Source organism: Pelobates fuscus, chromosome 5, assembly GCF_036172605.1.
Source record: "Pelobates fuscus isolate aPelFus1 chromosome 5, aPelFus1.pri, whole genome shotgun sequence".
Taxonomy (NCBI): Eukaryota; Metazoa; Chordata; class Amphibia; order Anura; family Pelobatidae; genus Pelobates; species Pelobates fuscus.
Genome location: NC_086321.1, coordinates 58,020,866 through 58,042,868, shown reverse-complemented (window position 1 = coordinate 58,042,868; position 22,003 = coordinate 58,020,866). Strand labels below are relative to the sequence as shown.

The window sequence follows — 22,003 nt, the reverse complement described above, 5'->3', positions numbered from 1 at the left end:
GGCACATTACCGACACATTCAAATTATCCATTGAACAAGTTATTAAATAGGACATCATTTTTTAGCACATTTAAGAAATTATGCTTCCAGAGAAGCATAATTTATACAAACATTGTTTATATAGCGATTTCAGAAGTGCGTGGTTTACGTAGGCAACAACCTACTAATGAATGCACCCTCATAACGAGGGCCTTACAGTTTTAGTAATAAATAAAAAAGGATTTTTTTTTGGTTGTTGCAATAATGTTAAAGACAATTATAGATTTAATCAATGTGACAGAAAATATCAATTTTGGGAGTGTTATGCCTTTTTAGCTTTCTTAATATTGAATATATTGTACTTTAATCTATTTAAAGTACATTTTTCCTGCCGCACTAGTCACATGGACTGCATCAGAACATTTCTTTAGTCATTTCTCAGTGGGTGAACTGTGAAAGGTGCTTGATAACACTTATACTGTGAAACGAGATCTCTGTTGATTTTGGAATTGACGGGTACCAACTACATTTGTTATGTACCTTCACATGGGACAAATTGTCATGTATCTACAAACATAAATGGTATGTGTCACCATTTGTGGTGCTCTGTTAAAATAACTTCTCTATACAATGTATTTCTGAAGTGGTTATATGCCACCAATAAAGGTCATTCTATCAGAGAATATCTGTACTCCCGGTCAAAACAAAAACACAGGTCCATAAGTTTTATATACAATAACTCCTGGCATAATAAACAAAACAAAAAATCCCTAGAGACAAGTTTTATCTGTGCCTCATTTTCAGTATTTATGTTTCAAGGTTTGTGTCAGGGTAAGTAATCTTTATAGCTAACACTGGGTGAAAGAGACATGTAAGCCTCTACATGCCATTAGCCAATAGTGTTGTTTAGACATCTGTAGCAGTCAGTTTGTCACAATTCAGTGCTTTAACTTCAAGATCTTATACTGCAGAATAGACACAGAGAGCTTGGTGTAAACAAGAAAGCAATAGTTTAGCAGTGTTGCCGATGGAGCTTACATGTGTACAGCGCATGCATGACAGATTACTGACACGAGCTATGTGAATAACACACAACACTGACCTCTAGTCACAGAATTAGTCAGTGCCATTGTTCAGCGATTTAGGGTTAGTCTGCCACTGCAGGCCTCCCATTGAACAGCAGTACACTCAAGAGCAGTGAAATGTTCTATGACAGGAGAATTGATAACTGGGCACACGCCTTCGCTGGTTGTAGGACTTGCCATTCACACAATTTATTAATAGAGCATATATTTTCCAAATTAGCCTGATCTATTGCAGTCAGGTCAACAATGGGTTGGAGTGGCATGTCCCACTCTACACACACCAGCATGGTACCTATTACCCACAGCACTAAAACAAGTTCAAAGCAGGAGAAAAGTAGTTGTATGGAAGTAAGTAACATCCTGGTGTAAGATAAATGGCAGCAGAGACACTGGGGGATGGAAAAAGCCAGCAGCAGAGATCTGTGTACGTTTTTATAAAACAGGCACATTAATCCTAGGATGGGGCTTCAAATATATAATTCTCCTGTTTGATCGGCCTCTCATCCAAGTTCATTGTATTATAGTTGGCTTTGTTTTTAATTTAATAACACAAAGCTTGGCTAATTAAAGCATACCTTAGTCTTCTCCTGATTTAGAGAAGACGCTGGTGTATTTATACACCCTTTGCAGGTGTCATGTGATTGAAGTGTTTGCTGTTCCTGATGGCTGATAAGAGGAAGGAGAATCAGAAGATGAAGGGACATTCTCTGAGACAATGTCTGGATTGAAACTAGCCTTGTCAGTAGGTGTAATAGATGGAGCAGCTGAATCTGTCCTGCTGTTGTGGGAGTATGACAGAAATGTATATATTATATATAATACGATATAGCCATCAGCCTGAATTGGTTACACAAACATCTACCATGTACCACTATTAGTCCACTGTATGCGTGAAGCTCTCGAAGAATAAAATGTAACTAAAACAATTCTCTTTGGGGATCATACAATGCATAGATTATTTTTCTTTGAGGGAACCCTGTTGTCGGTGTATGACCAACCCACCCTAAAAAAAACAGTTATTTTTATTAGACAGAGCCCTATAACAGCATGTTTTCCATTTTTTGTCTTGGTGAAAACCATTTATGTCATCAGGTATTGGGAGTCCATGAGTAATTTCCAATTGGAGTAAAGTGCAATTCATTCTCCCTTGCGAGAGGAATGTCAGTGTTTATTTCCTCCATCCTTATGCTCTCCCATTGTAAAGTCATTAACCATTAAAACATGTAGAAATGTTCCATTCAATGAGGTTTAGGCACATGCCCATCCACATAAAAGTTTCTAGTTACTTTAGGGAGCGTAAACACGGCTCCATTGAGTTCTGGCGTGAGAATGATCTGACATCCGAGTCTGGAGTTTTCCTGCAGCAAAGGGGCCATGTCCAACATGTCATCTTCCCTGTAAGAAAGACATTAAATCAATGCTGCAATCATGAGACATATCTGTCTTCGTAGAGATACATGAACATTTCTATTCCACCTAACATACTGCCAAGTCTCATGGGAACGTAGAACGTCTGCCAAACACTACTTTGTGTAGCCAGAATGCCAGGCAAACACCACGAGGTGCTAAAACACTAGCTCAGCACTGTAAAAACCTCGGACATTTTGCTAACACAAAGGGAACCTTTAAAAACTAGAATGCCACGTCAGCACCAGCCATAAACCACAAACAGCTAGGACACCAGTCAAGGGGCACACGGTCCAAGACTGCAATGAATGTAGGCCAAACATTTTCACTTATGTTTTTTTACTCAAAAGGTCCAATTTTAAAGGAATACTCCAAGCAATGCTTAGCCTGCATACTTTTCTTCAAAGCCCCTGATATTTTTGAGATTCTGTGTTTCTTTCCCTGTGACCAGTCTCCAACCCCCTACATTGACATCCTACGTAGGAGTTTACCTTCCACTTTGAGTAGTGCAAGTATTTGTGAGCATAGCTCATAATGTTCAAACCAGTCTCCTTCCATTGTAGTAGCTGTGTTGTGAGAATGCATGCGCACACAGTACAGTTCCCTGCCCAGATCTGTGCACTGAGCCATGCTGACCTATGGCACTCTTAGAAGTAAAGGAAATGACATGAATAGAATACCAGGTGATTAATTAATACTAGAGCTCTAGAATACAATCCATGGGGGCGGAGGTTTCCAGAAGCTCAAAATCTAAAAAACGGCAAGGATTTAAATGGTAGGTATTCAAGGACAGGATCCTAACAACATTAACTTTTATAATAAATTTGAAAATTTATGGTGCATATGGTTATGGTGATAATATAAAAGTGCATCATTTACCACAATTTACCAGAAATGTATTTGGCTTCTACTGCTGAATTAATAGTAGCAGAGGTCATCCTTAGGTAAGCCACCACACAAATTACAGCTGGTGAGTAAAAGGAGAAGGGTTTAAAAAGCTTATTCAAGACACCATAACTACTACAGCATATTGTAGTTATTATGGTGCATTTATGTGGTCATGGATGGAATACAATCATTCCTATTTTTAGAAGAACACACCAAGCACCTTAACCACTATAACATGATGTGGCCATTATAAGATGCCGCCTTCAATTGCAAGTAGTCAAACCGTTTTGAACAGTCGTCCTTCTTACCCGAGTTCTGTTGTGCGCCACTCCCTGCTTCCACTACTAGAGCCAGATAGCTGGAAGCACCTAAGCAGGAGCTTAGCTCAGTTTGACTATTCACAGTGGGGGCCACTAGGACACTCTTGGCACCATACCCATGGTTATGCTTGGAGTGTTCCTTCAAGTATATCTTGAGCAACCCCTCCCTCCCCCTCATTATCGTATGTATTTTGGGGAAGAGTACTTTTCCCATCCAGGTGTTTAAGTATTAATCCAGAGTGAGTGTTCACGCAGTGCATGGGACTCCCAAACTTGCAGGGGCTCTGCTGTAAACATGCACATTTTCACACACCGTACTGTTCGCTATCAGACTCAGAGACCTACATTCACTCTCAGCAACAAGCAGAGCACCACAAAGCTAGCTGCGCTGTAGCTCACTCTGTGCAAGAAGAAAGCAGGCAGCATGATCAAGCTATAAACAAAATAAAGAATTAAACGATGGCACATTGATTTTAATATACCTTTAAAGGGACACTATAGTCACCAGAACAACTACAGCTTGGTGAGTATAATCATTACTTTCAGGCATTTTCATGCAAACACTGTCAGAGAAAAGGAATTGTTTACATTGCCCTCTAGGGACTCCTGGTCACTGGAGGTGCTTCCTGGGGCAGTGCTGCACAGTGTGCAGCACTAGCATTCAGCATCTCCACGTTCTGCATTGAAACACTGAATTTTCCTCATAGAGATGCATTAATTCAATGCATCTCTATGAGGAGGTGCTGATTAGCCAAGCCAGCATTTGGCCCGCCCCCGTCCCGTCTCCTTACCGATTTCAGACAATCCAATGCTTTCCCAAAAGGAAAAATCGTAAATTATGAGAATGTCAGCAAGGAGGCGGATCAGGGGAAGGGCCAGCTCTGGTAATGAGGTAGGTTTTCTTACCTTTTAAGGAGGTAAATGGGGCAAGCTACCAAAATAGTGGTTTTAACACTATAGGGTCAGGAATACAGGTTTGTGTTCCTGATCTTATAGTGCTCCTTAAAACATTGCAAACTACTCTGTATTTTAGCTTGGCTTTACAAAAAAAGGGCTGGTGATAGAATAGTTCCTACAGCTACACAACAATAACACAAGACACAATAAATCATTGTATAATGGAAGAAAAAACAAGAAAACAAACTATAAGCAAGTAGGGCTCTTATCAAAACAATCTATTAGTATCTCTTTAAGTGTTATTACAAAATGTATGTCCCAAGTTAATATGGTGATGCAATTCTCTGCTTATACATAAGGTCCAATATCATATAACCAGCAATAGTCCACCAGACTTTTCCTTACTTCCATAAACCCAGAGATCCTTGGATGCTGCATTATGATAGCTGGCAGATAAAGTTACCATAATAAATTTGAGAGATGTTTAACCTTCTCTTTTTGTCTCCTTCCTTCCCCTTCCCCTCTTTATTCTTCCTTTGACAATTGTCTAGAATCTTCCATTAAAAAAAATAGAACATGGAAATTTTGCTTTGATGAATGTTGACATGGAGTAGATATGCAACATGATGATGCTGAATGAAGGCCAAGTGTAGAATACATTTTTAATTCTGTTATTTCCTTCTAATATTGCATGAAGAAATAACTTCTATAAAAAAAAACAAAAAATCCCCTACTCTATATTAGTCAATGTTTTGCTATTTTAGCCTAAGTTTTATAATTCAGATTTAAATTTGGATATTAGTAATTAACCTTTAGAGGTTTATGTATGCTATATATTAATAAAACTAATAGTATTTGATTAAAAAATAAAAATGTGATGTATAACGTTTCTTAACGTACTTTTTATTTACTAATTCTCTATGTTACAAGGCTTATTTATGTTTCTAAGACCTCCAATGCTTACCTTTCATCTGGATCAGGAAGTTTATCAAAAAACTCTGTACTGACATACACATGACACGTAGAACATGCTAAGGAGGATTCGCAGGCCCCTAAAAAACAAACACCAAAAACACAGAGACAAAGGTGTTAGAGCAAAGATAAAGATCCTCTGCCATAGCAGATGATGCAGACCACATGCTAGCCTTGTGGATGCTGCCTATGCCTGCATATTATTTGATATGCTATGAATAGGTAATGCAAAAATTGCTCTACGCGCGGACTGCCAATAATCCCAAAAAACTGTTTTGCAATTCACTCAGTAGATTACATTGAAGGTCTACCTGTACGTCATACCTGTTAAGAACAACCATGTGTTAAAAAGAATGTGAATACCCAGTGGATGGTGGAAATACAAACTCCAATGATTCACAGAAAGAAATAGAATGAGGTATTTGCAAGTTGGAACAAGATGTAAACCATGGATAAGGTTCTAGAAAATTATATCACATTTTGACCTGGTGATGGACATGGTAAGCAGCATATATGATAACCAGTCTTTTCTATGGCCATTTCTGCTGGGAGGGAAGTGGCTAACCTGTTCATTAGCCAATGCTGCCATGGTGATTTATTAGGATTGTATTAGTGATTGTATTACTCCAACTCTTTTTTTTTTTTAACTGCAAATCCCCAAATGCTGAGGCTAATTGGAACTGTATGTCAAAAACATATCAAGACAGACATATTTTATTACCACATACCTTCTAAATCAATGTCACATCGATGTGCTAGGTATAGAACACTTTCTCCTACTTTCCCTTTCACTGGTATATGACGGCCCGATCTGTCCACATACACCACGTCCACGCTGAGGAAGAACACATAAGAGTATAAACGCAAACAAACACATTCTCTACATACAACAAATACTCTAAGAGTAACAAGGAATCCTAATGCACAACTCTCAGTCGGCAAAGGTGATACTGCTAGTGTAACGAGAGATCAAATGCATTAAACTCAGCTTTTAATATTGACATTACAGAAATATCAAGATGCAGAATACACAAAGCTCAGCTGGCACAGATTACATTGTAAGAGTAGTTAAACAAAATGCTGAATTAATTCTTCCACTAGTGTAGCTTTGGGTCTCTTGCAGAAACTGCAAAGATTACATTGCCGGGTCAAACGCACCTCTAGTGGCTGTCTTCCTGATAGACACTAGAGGCACTTTGTCTACAAAGACTTAGCTCAGGGATAGCTAACCTTCGGCACCCCAGATGTTGTGGACTATATCTCCCTTGATGCTTTGCAGCATTGTGGTTGTGAGAGCATTATGGGAGATGTAGTCCAAAATATCTGTAGTGCCGAAGGTTGCATATCCCTGACCCAGTTAGACTGTCATGTGGCCAAAGGCAGCTCATAGAAAATCATTGCATTAAATGCTTTCCTATAAGAAAGCATGCGCATCCGTCCTCAATATTCCTCAAGGAGATTGGAATTTTTTACATAGAAAAACGGCACCTACCGTGATGTAATCTCTTTAAAAAGGGAACAATAATTGCGATGTGTGGGTTTCCAGAGAATAAATGTGCCCCCCAAAAATAAAACTAAATACTTGTAGTTGGATAGTAGTTGTAGTCGATAGTATCCCTTGCTTTGTAACATTGACTGGACACCATTAGTGTGTTGTTGCATCTGTAAGCTCACTGCTTTTTCTTTGTAAAGTTATTTCCAAATATTTTATGGAAAAAAAACATTGCAAAAGAAATAAAAATAATGACAATATCTAAAAAAAAATTTTTTTTAAATAACTCAAACGAGAAAAAAAAAAAAAAAACAGATCAGAACTTACATTTCTTCTGAGAGATCTGTTACTTCAGAGCTGCCTTGAGACTGGAATGTAGCTAAAGACAAATAGCTTAGTCATTTCATTAGTATTGTTTAAAGCACACACATCATTTAACATGAAGAATGACATGAATGGAAATCTGCTTGGTTTCACCTGCAGTCTCCGTCTTCGGCAAGCCTCAGCTTGAAGCTCTGTTTCTTAACTTTATAGATGCAGTTGCTCCCTTACACAATCATCATTTGCCTCATTTTGCCTGGGACAACCCCCATTCCAAGAAATGTATTTAGAAAGGGTTTTGCAAGGAAGAAAATTAAGATTTTTCTTGTTTTCGTGTATCCGAAATGAAATTTTGTTTAACTGCTGCAAACTACTTGTACTTTACATCCTTTGCAATATTCAGCAAGGTATTGTGATGTATTGATAGGCCGACTTTGGAGTGTGCAAACCATAGTGAGACTGTGGGGAGAAGTTGATTTTGCTGCCAGAACATCCTATTGTTAGCTACAGGGCAATAATAAGCCTCACTGGAACAATGTTAGAAATAAACATACAATGACCAGAAAATAACCTTAAATCGCTTTTCTTGTTTTAAGTTGTTCTCCAAACATGAATGATTCACCTATTATACTGTAGTTCATGAATATCTATCTACGCAATTCTAATGGTCAGGGTTGGAGTAAATGGACACTATAGTCATCAGAATCACTACAGCGTAATGTAGCTGTTCTGGTGTCTGCAGCATGTCTCTTCAGGCTGAGAAGAGAAAATAAAGTGTTTGCCTTGGTGCCTAGTAACAACTCTAGGTGCAGTCACTCAGATGTCTGCCAGAGGAGCTTCCTATTTTAGTTCTGCACAGTGTGCAGCATGTACATTCAGTGTCTCCACACTCTGCACGGAGACCGTGAACGCTCCCCATAGATTTAATGCATCTCTAGGAGGAGATTCTGCTTGTTGCCATGTGGCGCTTTGTCCGGCATGCGCAGTAGCTTCCCAATGCTTATAGGAAAGCATTGGATGGGCTGAAATTGTCAAGATTGATGATCTCAGCCATGGAGGCAGGGTTAGCCTTGGGGATTGGAGAAAAGGTAATTAAAATACCTTTTTACTCAATTCTGAGGGAGGCCAGGGATCTAAACAGGTACACCACTACTATAGCGTTCCTTAATCACAGGGGCTAATGGAGCTGAAGCTCCAGGCTCATTGGTAATAAATAAACACCTATGTTTACTACTCTGCGCATAATCTCTGCTAATGTTGTGCAGAAGGAGTTCCGTAAGGGAACACAGAGGAATTCAGGGGAACAAACGTTGAGTGGACTGGCTGGCCATAAAATAGTTCATGTAAAGCTTGCTGCTTCTGTCTAACAGTTCGGCATGTCCCTTTCTGCTACATTTACTAAATCCACCTTTATATCTGTAGCAGGCTGCATAACAGGAGCTTCTGCCTGCTAGTAAAAAGGGAAGCAGAGGAATGGACAAGTGAGTGCTAAGGAGAGAGTTTTCAGAGTTTGTGATGGTGAGAGGGAAGAGATGAGAGCTGTGGGGCCTGTAAGATGGATAGATAGACTTGAGTAAGAGATGAAAGCAGAGATACGTGCATAGTGTGTGCATTCTTGTAAATAAAATGTATTCGGGATTCACCTCTACAAGAAGGAAGACACTTGAGGCATGACTGCTTTAGTCTATATAAGATTCTGAAACTAATCATACTAATCAGCACCAGGCCTAATAAGATCTTACTCCAGTCCTGCTAATTGTGTATAACAAAATCAGTTCTGATGTAGCTGGTAGACCAATCTGAAAAGATATTATTCTAGATATGAAATATTAATATAGTTGCAAATATAATAGATTATACAATTCAGAAAGAATGAGTCTTTACATTTAAAAATCATGATTTAAATCAAATCTACCCTGGGTAACACTAACCAAAGTGATTTGGTTTAATATTTATTACATTTGTTGGTAATATCAAAAAGCAAAATCTATCAAATGTTACATTTCTACAAATCCCAGCCTTTGACCTCAAACTGCTAAGGCTGTGAGCTGTGCATGCTTTATAAATGTAAGATTTCTGAAATCGAGGTTTATTTTATTTTACCAACAAAACTCATGTCTGAATTTTACATGGCATTTGTATTTACAATTTATAAAACAGATCTAAAGAATACCAGGATGTCCGCTTGGGCTGCCTACATTTAATATTCTTCACACTAAAGAATTGTGTAGATTTATCAGTTTCCTAAAACCAAGCATTCCACCGTTTAGTATAAATAGTAAACTCATGTAATAATGTCTACCTGACACAGCTTAGGTACAATTGTTTCTGAACTATTATATCAAATATTTTATCAAAACAATGGAGTTCACCCACTACAAACCAAATTGTAGTGAATTTATAACTGAATAGCAAAACTGTGACTATGGAGAAGTTTGAGATTTTTGACAAAATTGGAGATTTTTGCCATTTTGTCTAAAATTTGGGATTCAATTTTCAATCCACTGTGGTTTGTGGTTTACTTAAAAAAACAAAAAACAACATTTTATACTGATTGTTAAATTAAAAGACATTCAGATCTAATTGATCAGGTCGAAATTAATTTAATTACCGTATTTATCGGCGTATAACACGCACTTTTTTCCCCTGAAAATAGGGGGAAAATCGTGGGTGCGTGTTATACGCCGATATCCCATAATTACTTACCTGTCCTGAAGCGTGGGCCGGCTTCACAGCTTGCACCGCGGTACAGGAACTTTAATTTCATGTTCCGGTTTCCGGCGGGACTGAAAGGAAGTGTGCACAATAGTGTGCACACTTCCTTTCAGTCCCGCCGGAAACCGGAACATGAAATTAAAGTTCCTGTACCGCGGTACAAGCTGTGAAGCCGGCCCACGCTTCAGGACAGGTAAGTAATTATGGGAGGGGAAGTACACTATGGGAGGGGAGGGGGAAGTACACTATGGGAGGGGAGGGGGAAGTACACTATGGGAGGGGAGGGGGAAGTACACTATGGGAGGGGAGGGAAGTACATTATGGGAGGGGAGGGGGGGGGGGAGTACACTATGGGAGGGGGGGGAAGTACACTATGGGAGGGGAGGGGGGGAAGTACACTAGGGGAGGGGAGGGGGGAAGTACACTATGGGAGGGGAGGGGGGAGAATACTATGGGAGGGGGGGGAGAATGGGAGGGAAGGGGGGAAAATACTATGGGAGGGGAGGGGGGAGAATACTATGGGAGGGGAGGGGGGAGAATACTATGGGAGGGGAGGGGGGAGAATACTATGGGAGGGGAGGGGGGAGAATACTATGGGAGGGGAGGGGGGAGAATACTATGGGAGGGGAGGGGGGAGAATACTATGGGAGGGGAGGGGGAGAATACTATGGGAGGGGAGGGGGAGAATACTATGGGAGGGGAGGGGAGAATACTATGGGAGGGGGGGGAATACTATGGGATGGGAGGGGGGGAGAATACTATGGGAGGGGAGGGGAGGGGAGAATACTATGGGAGGGGAGAGAATACTATGGGAGGGGAGGGGGGGAGAATACTATGGGAGGGGGGGAACACTATGGGATGAGGGGGGGGGGGGAATACTATGGGAGGGGGGGAAATTTCCTGGAATTTCTTTCTAAAAATGAGGTGCGTGTTATACGCCGGTGCGTGTTATACGCCGATAAATACGGTAAGCATCTTTGCAGTCTAATGTAAAGGAGATATCTAAATTTAATCCTACCGGTAGTCTGGTAAGCCCGGATTCTCTTCTCTTCCATTGGTGTTGTTTTTCCTGCAGGGCTCTGGCTGACCCTTACTAGTGACTGTGACATCCTGCAGAAGGTCATTGTCCTAAAATACCTCCAGCCAAGTCCTCCACCTTTTATGGAACAATGCAATCCTCTCCTAATGAAGGAAGAAGCCATTCTGTTGCCGGATCCAGAGGTCACATTAAGCACAGTAAGCTCCACCGCATAAACCACACAATCTTACTGTCTTACAGAGATCTTCGGGAAAAAATAAACAAAAATGCAAAGCTACTTCTTTCAATATTTGTTGAACACTCCAAGCTTTGGCTAAAGATAATAATATTCAAACATTAACAAAAATAATAATAATTTTAAGAAAATCCAAAAAAGAAAGTACAGAGTTGATTTAAAAATTACAGATACTATTTTATGATTATAATTTTTAAGTGGCCACTTCCCTCCGCCCTTTACGCCTCTCTTTTTCTATTTCCTTTCTTTCTTTCTTCCTCTTCCGTTTTACCTAGTTTGTATTGAAAGGATTTGGATATTGGCGTTGTTCCATCTTGTGCTCTACTAGATGTGATTTTCTTGCTTCAAGTGCTCCTTTCATTTATACATCCCTTTTAAAATATCCCTTTTCTAAATAAAGAATTGTAAAACATAGCTATTTCAATGTTTCAACAGACAATTACTTTGTAGGAAGAGGATTTTGTTTTCTTTTTATTTCGTTCTGTGGAATATCACTGAAAATAATTTTTCTGTATGCAAATGTGTGTACGCGCTTATAACCCAACTGTATAATAATAGTACATATTACCTCATTTAAGATGTCAATGTATAGCTTGCACTTAAAATAATGGAAAATGTTTTTTAATGAGACTGGTTAAAGCAGTGATGCTCTATAAACAATATATTTATGCGTATCCATATTTATGTCCTTGTAACGGACCGTTTTGGCGATATTCCTCTTTCCAGATGCACAGGCAGCTACTGTAAGCACCAATCTCCCGAACTGCAAACTACACGAATCCTGGAAACAGCTGAACAGGAAAAACCATACGAAAGGTTTACACTCCTGGCAGTCAGCATACAATCCAATTCCCCCAATAACGAGACGACACTTCGTTTTGAGGGTTAAGCAGAATCTGACTGTCCTGGAATATACAGCCTCTTTTATTCCCAATCCACAACCACAGTACAGCCCACAGGGTTTTACAGAACAACCAATCAATCCGCACAATATACACAGACACTCCCACACAAAATCCTCCCCTCTGCCTGTGATATATTTACTGAACACAATGGGTAATCTCATTATCACAGGCAGAGGAATACAGTTTTTACACAATATTTATAACTTCTAAAATATACATGTCACAAACATAAAACATACATTTTCATAATCAGCATGCGAGAAATAAACACATACTCAAAAATCAGGGCAATCGGTTCAGGGGTTAAAAAGTTAGATGGAAGTCCTTTATGACCGACCGCAAGCACATTTTCATGCCCAAAACAGTTCCATAGATTTGGGCTGTGCGGTCGGTCTATTTCAGGCTGAAAAATTGACTAAGTCCCATTTGAACGAGCGTTCGGATCTTCGAACGGGACTTAGTGTCTGCGGCTGCAAAATCCTTGTGGGAGAAGGTAAGGCTCAGCGGTGGTCGCAAAACTGTGTAGCCGATTTCAGTTCCATGAATTTGGCTACACATACCGCTGACCGCATGGAATGAACCAAGATGGCCGCCGCCACGTGTTCGTTTTTCGAATGGCGGCCACTTCGACGGCATTCGAAGTGCCAATTTAAAAGTACAAACCCTTTCTCTGGGAGTTAAAGGGGCAGCAGCAGCACAACAAAAATCTATTATGCCCAAATCTGCTATTTCAAGGGCCAAACCTCCCAGGGACCATAATCACAGGGCAAGAGGCGGACAAGCAGTCTTCTCCAGTGCACGGTGGCGAGGTTGGTTCCGCCACAGTCCTCTTCCTATTTGAATCTTTGAAGCCTAATGTTACTGTATCCTCTGCTTGAATGGAACATAGAACATCTTCCTATCCTTCACTGAGCCTCGTTTCACAGAGAGAGTGCACATCTCTTATCATAAACACTCATATCCCCCATGGAATTCATTCTCGCTCCTAATATTAACAGGGGACAATTTGTAAACTGCATCTGAACTTCATTAAAAAAAACTTTTACATAACAGCTTTTCTTATGATTTTATATATCACAAAATATCAATTAGAGCATAACAGTGGGACACATTGTATTAGTAATTCACCTTGCCGTTTTCACCTAAAAAGGTAAATAATTTTATATGAGATCGAGGGGTATGTTTCTAAGCCCCTACACTTATTAACCTTTAACAGGGAACACATTGGGTGGGAGGTAGCACTGTAACATAGCAGTGTGATACAAAAGTAAATACAAACATATAAAATTAAGCCCTTCGCTCAAATTCCCACTACTCCTGGGCAGCAACAATGACTATAGGACACATCAGCCCCAATACATACAATAAAAAAACTAAGAAAAAAAGGTTACCCCCTTAAGGACACAACTTCTGAAATAAAACGGAATCATGACGGAATATTTCCGTCATGTGTCCTTAAGGGGTTACTTGCGCACGATCCCAAATGCCTGTGTACATTTAAATAACTGGAGTTTTTTAGTATTACTCCAATGGTCATTCAAGTTCAAGCTCACCTACCACATCAAGGTTAAACTAAGGCTTGAGAACTCAAGTAAATTTCTAATTTAACGTCAAAATAGCGAACCTAGAAAAGTTCTCTAACTCAGCAATGGTGCAAATTCAGCTACTTTTCCCTTAAATTAGAAATTCACTTGGAGTACTCGCTTAGCCAACTTGGAGAATTATTTTCAGTACAGCTGTTGTGGTGTAAAATTTGTAGTTTAGTAAATAAATCATGTTACTCACACTGGATCAGTGACTCTCAGCTTCCACATGGGAGTTACAATGTGTGAATGAATGTGGCCACAAGTGAGTATCACTTTAACAGTCACTTACATGAGTTACAAGTAAGTGTCAATCTAAATCAATCAATGAAGGCAGTAATAAGTGAGTGGCACTCTGTATCGGTCAGTCAGCATCAACAGTAACATGTGAGTGGCACTCAGTATCAGTGACAGCAGTAGCATGTGAGTGGTACTCTGTATCAGTCTCTGACAGCAGTAACATGTGAGTGACACTCTGTATCAGTGACAGCAGTAACATGTGAGTGACACTCTGTATCAGTGACAGCAGTAACATGTGAGTGACACTCTGTATCAGTCTCTGACAGCAGTAACATGTGAGTGACACTCTGTATCAGTGACAGCAGTAACATGTGAGTGGCACTCTGTATCAGTGACAGCAGTAACATGTGAGTGGCACTCTGTATCAGTGACAGCAGTAACATGTGAGTGGCACTCTGTATCAGTGACAGCAGTAACATGTGAGTGGCACTCTGTATCAGTGACAGCAGTAACATGTGAGTGGCACTCTGTATCAGTGACAGCAGTAACATGTGAGTGGCACTCTGTATCAGTGACAGCAGTAACATGTGAGTGGCACTCTGTATCAGTGACAGCAGTAACATGTGAGTGGCACTCTGTATCAGTGACAGCAGTAACATGTGAGTGGCACTCTGTATCAGTGACAGCAGTAACATGTGAGTGGCACTCTGTATCAGTGACAGCAGTAACATGTGAGTGGCACTCTGTATCAGTGACAGCAGTAACATGTGAGTGGCACTCTGTATCAGTGACAGCAGTAACATGTGAGTGGCACTCTGTATCAGTGACAGCAGTAACATGTGAGTGGCACTCTGTATCAGTGACAGCAGTAACATGTGAGTGGCACTCTGTATCAGTGACAGCAGTAACATGTGAGTGGCACTCTGTATCAGTGACAGCAGTAACATGTGAGTGGCACTCTGTATCAGTGACAGCAGTAACATGTGAGTGGCACTCTGTATCAGTGACAGCAGTAACATGTGAGTGGCACTCTGTATCAGTGACAGCAGTAACATGTGAGTGGCACTCTGTATCAGTGACAGCAGTAACATGTGAGTGGCACTCTGTATCAGTCAGGGAGAGCAGTATTATGTGAGTGGCACTCTGTATCAGTCAGGGAGAGCAGTATTATGTGAGTGACACTCTGTATCAGTGGCTGAGAGCAGTATTATGTGAGTGACACTCTGTATCAGTGGCTGAGAGCAGTATTATGTGAGTGACACTCTGTATCTGTGGCTCAGAGCAGTATTATGTGAGTGACACTCTGTATCAGTGACTGAGAGCAGTATTATGTGAGTGACACTCTGTATCAGTCAGTGAGAGCGGTATTATGTGAGTGACACTCTGTATCAGTCAGTGAGAGCAGTATTATGTGAGTGACACTCTGTATCAGTGACTGAGAGCAGTATTATGTGAGTGACACTCTGTATCAGTGACTGAGAGCAGTATTATGTGAGTGACACTCTGTATCAGTATGGGAGAGCAGTATTATGTGAGTGACACTCTGTATCAGTCAGTGAGAGCAGTATTATGTGAGTGACACTCTGTATCAGTCAGTGAGAGCAGTATTATGTGAGTGACACTCTGTATCAGTCAGTGAGAGCAGTATTATGTGAGTGACACTCTGTATCAGTGACTGAGAGCAGTATTATGTGAGTGACACTCTGTATCAGTCAGTGAGAGCAGTATTATGTGAGTGACACTCTGTATCAGTGACTGAGAGCAGTATTATGTGAGTGACACTCTGTATCAGTGACTGAGAGCAGTATTATGTGAGTGACACTCTGTATCAGTCAGTGAGAGCAGTATTATGTGAGTGACACTCTGTATCAGTCAGTGAGAGCAGTATTATGTGAGTGACACTCTGTATCAGTGACTGAGAGCAGTATTATGTGAGTGACACTCTGTATCAGTGACTGAGAGCAGTATTATGTGAGTGACACTCTGTATCAGTGACTGAGAGCAGTATTATGTGAGTGACACTCTGTATCAGTCAGGGAGAGCAGTATTATGTGAGTGACACTCTGTATCAGTCAGTGAGAGCAGTATTATGTGAGTGACACTCTGTATCAGTGACTGAGAGCAGTATTATGTGAGTGACACTCTGTATCAGTCACTGACAGCACGACAATTCGGTGACACTCTTCAGACAGGAATAGCACGGTACTTACCGCAGCGCAGCCAGTACTCACCGCTTTACCAACTCCTATCTTCTGCCTCTACCAAAATGGCCGCTGCAAGTTAACTGCGTCATTACGTCATCTCACGCATCCCCCACGCCTTCTGTCACCATAGAGTCTGTAACCCTCTCCGTGACATTCGCTCCTGTGTTCCTCCAGCCCCGCCCATCTTCCTTGCTTCCATTGGCTGTCGGAGAACCTGCTCTCCCGCCCGTTTTCCCCTCCGCCGGAAGTGACGCAAGGCAGCGGCTGAAGCGGTTGTGACGGATCGTGGAGTCCGGCCGGCGGTGTGCGAAGGAAGGAGCCGGGCTGTGGCGTGCTCGGGGGATGTTCCAGGCCGCCGGTTCCCTGGGTGGGGCCTGGAGAGTAGCTGAGGGCCGAGCCGGTGAGTAGTGTGTATGTAGGCCGCAGAGGGCCTGGCAGCCCACCACAAAGAGCAGGCCCGAGCCCCCCGGTCTGCTACACGGGGCCTCACCGCTCCCATCTTAAGCTTGGGCCACAGCCGGCTCCATGGGGCGCCTGGACTGCTACTCTCATCATACTCAGCCACCCAGAGCCGGGCTGCTGGTCCTGGGGCTCTATAACCATCACCCAGCCCATGGCCAGACCTCTGGGATTCTCAGTGTGAGTGTGCACACAGGGCCAGGCCTGGGCTGACAGCTCACCTTGTCACACTGTGCAAGCTGCCCTCATAGTCTGCTCCCATCAGCAGGGGTGGGATTTAGGGTTTATCTCTGCTGCTGGTCCATGGGTGCAATATTCAGTAATAATTGTTTTTTTGGGGGTTATCACCCCCAGCCCCCCATGTTTATTAACAATTTTCAATATCTGTGCACACTAGAGCCAAAAATATCTTATAAGGCCCCACAGACTGGTACCATGTTTATTATTTAGTGTCTATATAGAGCCATCACATTCCACAATGCTGTACGATGTAGGGAAAAGAGACCATACCCTTGAGATTACAGTCTAGCAAATAGATGCCTTCTTAGCAAGAAAGAAAACAAAAAAACTGCTGTTGACTGACAGCTGTCTCTTTGTATAGAAGTATTGCAGACAGTTGCATGAACCCCCCCCCCCCCCCTTTTTTTAATTTTCTCTTGCAATTCTTTAAATTAAATGCATTCTTTGCTCTTAGTAATGCATTTATGGATGTGAAGATGATCGAATGGTAAATAGAAGTGATATATTTGGTTATACTTTGGATGGACAGCTGCTTTGTTATCTTCACAATACACACTCGGCTTATAGGATTCGCAAGAGTATGTCAAAGAAGATTTACTTTGTACGACCTATTTGAGTTCAGTAATTTTTAATTATACGTCGGTTTACATCTCTGCAAACTAACTTGGGTAATCTGAATAGGACATATAGAGGTTTTATTTAATTTTTACATCAAAAAAACAAGCAAATTGGTTCTTAAATATCTGACTGAGAAACAATTTCATTTGTGGTGGAGAAAGTGTTGAATAGAAGAGAAACCCTTTTAAAATGTCTATACTGAAACTAGTAGAGGCGTAGTTCTGTTGAATATATGAAAAGAAAACTGAAAAAAAGGTCATCTGTAACCTGCCTTTTTTTTTTTAAACATAGGTTTTATGTATTTCAGTTTGTAGCTCACCCCTCTATATTGTAGTATAAAACCGCGACTTACACTTTCAAAGGTATTATTTCCATAAATATCTCTTCCTGACAGTTTTAAACTACGGTATATCATATTTAATATTCTGTTTGTATTGTTCTTATTGTTCCAAGTCTGTCCGTTTCGTCTGAATAAGCTTTTGAAAGTAAATTTGGTTGATTCAGTGCCAGAAGATGTGCTTATGCTTATTAATGAGAAGAGGTGATAACTTTCGAAATTCCTGATTTTAATCTAGGGGAAAAAACCCTCTGTTTAATTGCCTTGTTTGTGATGGTGTAAGTGGATTACTATTATATATTGAATTTTTGTTTGTCTAAGCATTGTCCTATTTCTTAAGCCATTTAGTTATTTTAGTTAAAGCTATAGATATAGTAAAGCTTTTCTTTACTATAATTTGTAAATGTCTACCAACACTTTAATCTGTATTCTAAAAACCCATTTAATTGCCTAAATACACATCACTGTAAAGAATATCGGGTTTATAATGTGTTTACAGCTAAGTTAAGGGAATATTCCAATGTTAGAATTTGTTTTAAATATTGAATGTTCCTTTTTCGGATGTCCTCAATAAGTTACTTGACTCTTATCCTAGCGGTGAGACAGTTGTTGCCTCAGTTTTGCCACATGCAGCTTAAAACTACTCCAACTCAGCTATACTTCCAGTGTGACTTTTTTTGGCCTTAGTTTTGAAATTCACTTTGAGTTCTTCACTATATTAACTTTATTGAATTACCATTTTTTTTTATATAGTTTTATATAGTTTTTATTCAGTCATGAATATAACTGTATTTTGTTTAATCATTTTCATAAGACCCATCTGATATTTCCAAAGAAATACAAAGAGTTGTGCTTTTAACTGTTAACAAACATAATTCAATTTGTAAATACTACTAATTCAAATACTGCACATTATAACATCTAGTCTGATTTAATTAATGAGTCAGCATATGAAATTTTAAGTTTTTTGAAAACAAAATGCTAGTCCACTCATTACTAAGCATGTGCTGTCAGTTTGGGTGTTTGGTGTATTACTGTTAATGTGCATGATCTTTGCATTCCCGCTAGCCTATTCCACGTAAACAAACTAGTTTTGCACGCTTTTATCATTACCTGTTTGTATTGTTACATTGGTATACGGTAGAATTTGTAAGAATTTGCAGTGATGTCCATTTTCTTGAGATCCTTTTCACTGTAGTGGAAAGCCTTGACAGGCTTTTAAGCTGCATTATGTTCTGTGTGACTGTATGGGTTACTGAATGTGTAGTAGCTGTGTAGACGTACCATCTGATGTGTGTGAATTGAGGAAAATAAGGTTAGTTATATTTTGAGCAATGTCAAATTTATAAGTGGAATTTTGTGCTGTTGCTTCAACGTTTAAGTGGTGAATCCCTCAGCTTCACACATTCTTGGCTCCGGAGTGTATTGGGCAATAATCAGCGACTTTTTCTGATGTTGCCAGAAATTTTACTCTTCACCCTGTGTGTGGCAAAGGCATAATTTTGTCAAGCTGAAAGAAAATTTCAATTTCCCAGCCCCACCACCTTTTTATTTTTTCCTTTTTTTCTTCTTCCCCTGTCTTTATTTTTTGTTGCATTTTTGCATTTCCTCTCTTGCAGGCTTTCAATGGTTGCACAAAGGAAGGAAACCGTTGAACCTGTGTAGGTATGCTCTAGGGGAACAGTCATCTGTGCAGAACAAGTGTTAAGTTACTCGCAGGGCTGCCAAAAGATAGATCCCCAGCTGTTGTAGCACTACAACCCATATATGTGTTCTAACCTTAAAGTTGTACGGTCACCCCCTCCCCCGACATATGAGTATTTCCTAAAGATTAGATTCTTTATAAAATACTTATTTTGACTGTGTTGGGAAAGTCACTGAAATGCTGTACTCTCGCGCATGTGCAAAAATCACACTGGACAAAGTAAGAGCTGTAATCAATATAATGCTTTTTTATTCAGGGTACAACCAACTTTCAGGCCCATTGCAGGAAGAAACCTTGTAACACAAGCTCAAAGGAATCAAGCTGAGCATATAGGTCCTGGTTAAAAACCCATCTCTACAAACTTATGGATATATTTGTCAATAACTATTTTCTTGGTCCTAGTTGCCCATTAACGGTATTCTGAAAGCATCTCAAAGCAAGGAGAAAAGAAATGCAGAGTTCTAATTTAGAGGACTTTGACTGTCTAAAATTATTCTGACACTTCCTAAACATAGATACAGAATGTTTCATAACTATAACCCAAAATCTGCTGATTTTGGTTAGACAGCCCATTGTACAGAATTGAGCAGTGTCCCGAACCCTCCCCTGGTTTTGTTCAGAAGTTTTGTCCAAAAGCTTGATGCAGAAAAAAAATACATATCCTTTAATGGGATGTGTTTTATAGTTACCTGTCCTTGTTCCTGGTTTTATTCTTTAACCCCTTAAGGACCAAACTTCTGGAATAAAAGGGAATCATGACATGTCACACATGTCATGTGTCCTTAAGGGGTTAAAGAAACTCCTTTGCTTTGTCATACTGTTTGCACCTAATGCATGCTGATAAAATGCCTTGACTGTTGCCTTTCATAAAAATACTTCTATTACATATTTTTGTATGGAATATGTAAAACTGGGGAAAAAAATTACTTTAAACCTGTGTAAGAACATATTTCTACTTTATAATTTAATCTTTGTATTCACCACGCTTGTAGACATGTTGGCCTCATCTTAACATCACATCCAATGACTGGTATCATGTCTCAAAATAGGAAACCAGGCAGATTAGCTAATTGAACTCTGAAATGGCTGCAATGAAAATACCTTTGTTAATGTTTTATAAGGGAAATGCTGCCTTTAAGTTTCTAGCCTTCATGGGAGCTTTAATACCAAGCTGTGAAGTTTCTCTGTCTCAATAGATACAGACCTTGTTTGTTTAATTCATGAAACCTTTAGCTAGCAAGTTACTTTGTCTTCTTTCATTCCCAGTCCAGCTTCATGTAGAATCTCATTCTTTATATGTACTAATAGAGTATCTGGTTTCTAATGCAAAGCTGCCTGTCATTGGTGACCTTGGAATCCCATTTTGGTAGTCTTTGGTGACATCTCCCAAACAACCCCCTCTAGCGCTGCTTGCCTCTCTGCCTCCTCTGTTGATTTTTAATCCGGGGAAACCTAATGCGCATATGTAGCGATTGCCCACACACATTTCAAAATCAGTGCTTCTGCAATCAGTGTGATAGATGCGCCTCTTGTGGCTGTGATAATTACAGCTACAAGAGGTGGACCTAACCCTTGCAATGTAAATATTGTAGTTTCTAGAAAAGGAGTAAGCTTTAATTCTCACTTCTGTAACATCCACACTACTCCATTCTGTGCTGATTTGCTCTGCTTAGGAACACTTTCGCATGGAGACCAAACCTTCTCCAAGACACTGGCTTCCTTACTAGTGTGCCGGTGTCTAAACAGAGTGAATTGATGTAATTCCATCCCTATAATCCCTAGCCAGCACTATCATGGCTAGGGAGTCAACATAGCAATGCTGTTGTTCCATCACATTTTATTTAAAGTGCCTTCATATCATTTGTAACAATTATTTATTTTTAACCAAATTTAGATTATTTGCTGAATTAGCTGTACATTTGTTTCAAGCATAATACTTCTATACACATTGCATTTTGTTATTTCTGTAACAAAATGACTTCAATTTGTAAGAGTACTCCACTCTGCCTTCTACAATATCCCTCTCCAAATTTTCTGCACACATACTCTTGTATACACATGCGTGCCCACAAACATTGGTGCACTTTTTTCAGTATGCCCATGCCATTTCTTCTCAGTCCCCATTCTCATTCTCACCTTGTTCTGGCATGTGGCTAATGATGTTATAATTTGTCAGTGGACTGTGCTGCAGTATAGGTGGTTCTGATGCTCTTGCAAAAATAAACACACAGAGGTTCTTTGGTCCAAAATTTCCTGTTATAAATTTTTTTTTTTTGTTTAACCCCTTGAGGACGCAGGACGGTTCAGGACCGTCATCGGCATTTTTGCGTTGCCGACCGACGACGGTCCTGAACCGTCCTAA

The 22,003-nt window shown here is 40.2% G+C and overlaps 2 protein-coding genes across 3 annotated transcripts in view; one reads left to right on the top strand and one right to left on the bottom strand.

Moving 5' to 3' along the window:
* Window positions 1-1,524: 1,524 nt before the first annotated feature.
* FDX2 (ferredoxin 2) lies at window positions 1,525-16,384 on the bottom strand. Its single transcript, XM_063456809.1, has 6 exons — window positions 16,310-16,384; window positions 11,095-11,359; window positions 7,368-7,419; window positions 6,277-6,383; window positions 5,541-5,628; window positions 1,525-2,459 (listed from the first exon to the last, which is right to left on the bottom strand). Exons 2-6 carry the CDS (start codon window positions 11,276-11,278, stop codon window positions 2,303-2,305), a joined length of 588 nt encoding a protein of 195 aa, XP_063312879.1. The 5' UTR covers window positions 11,279-11,359; window positions 16,310-16,384; the 3' UTR covers window positions 1,525-2,302.
* Window positions 16,385-16,520: 136 nt separating this feature from the next.
* Window positions 16,521-22,003, top strand: part of ARK2N (arkadia (RNF111) N-terminal like PKA signaling regulator 2N) — a 57,451-nt gene continuing 51,968 nt past the window's right edge. For both annotated transcript variants that reach the window (XM_063453887.1, XM_063453888.1), the window contains exon 1: window positions 16,521-16,682. The gene's annotated coding sequence lies outside the window, so the exon portion shown is untranslated. The remainder of the gene's footprint in view (window positions 16,683-22,003) is intronic.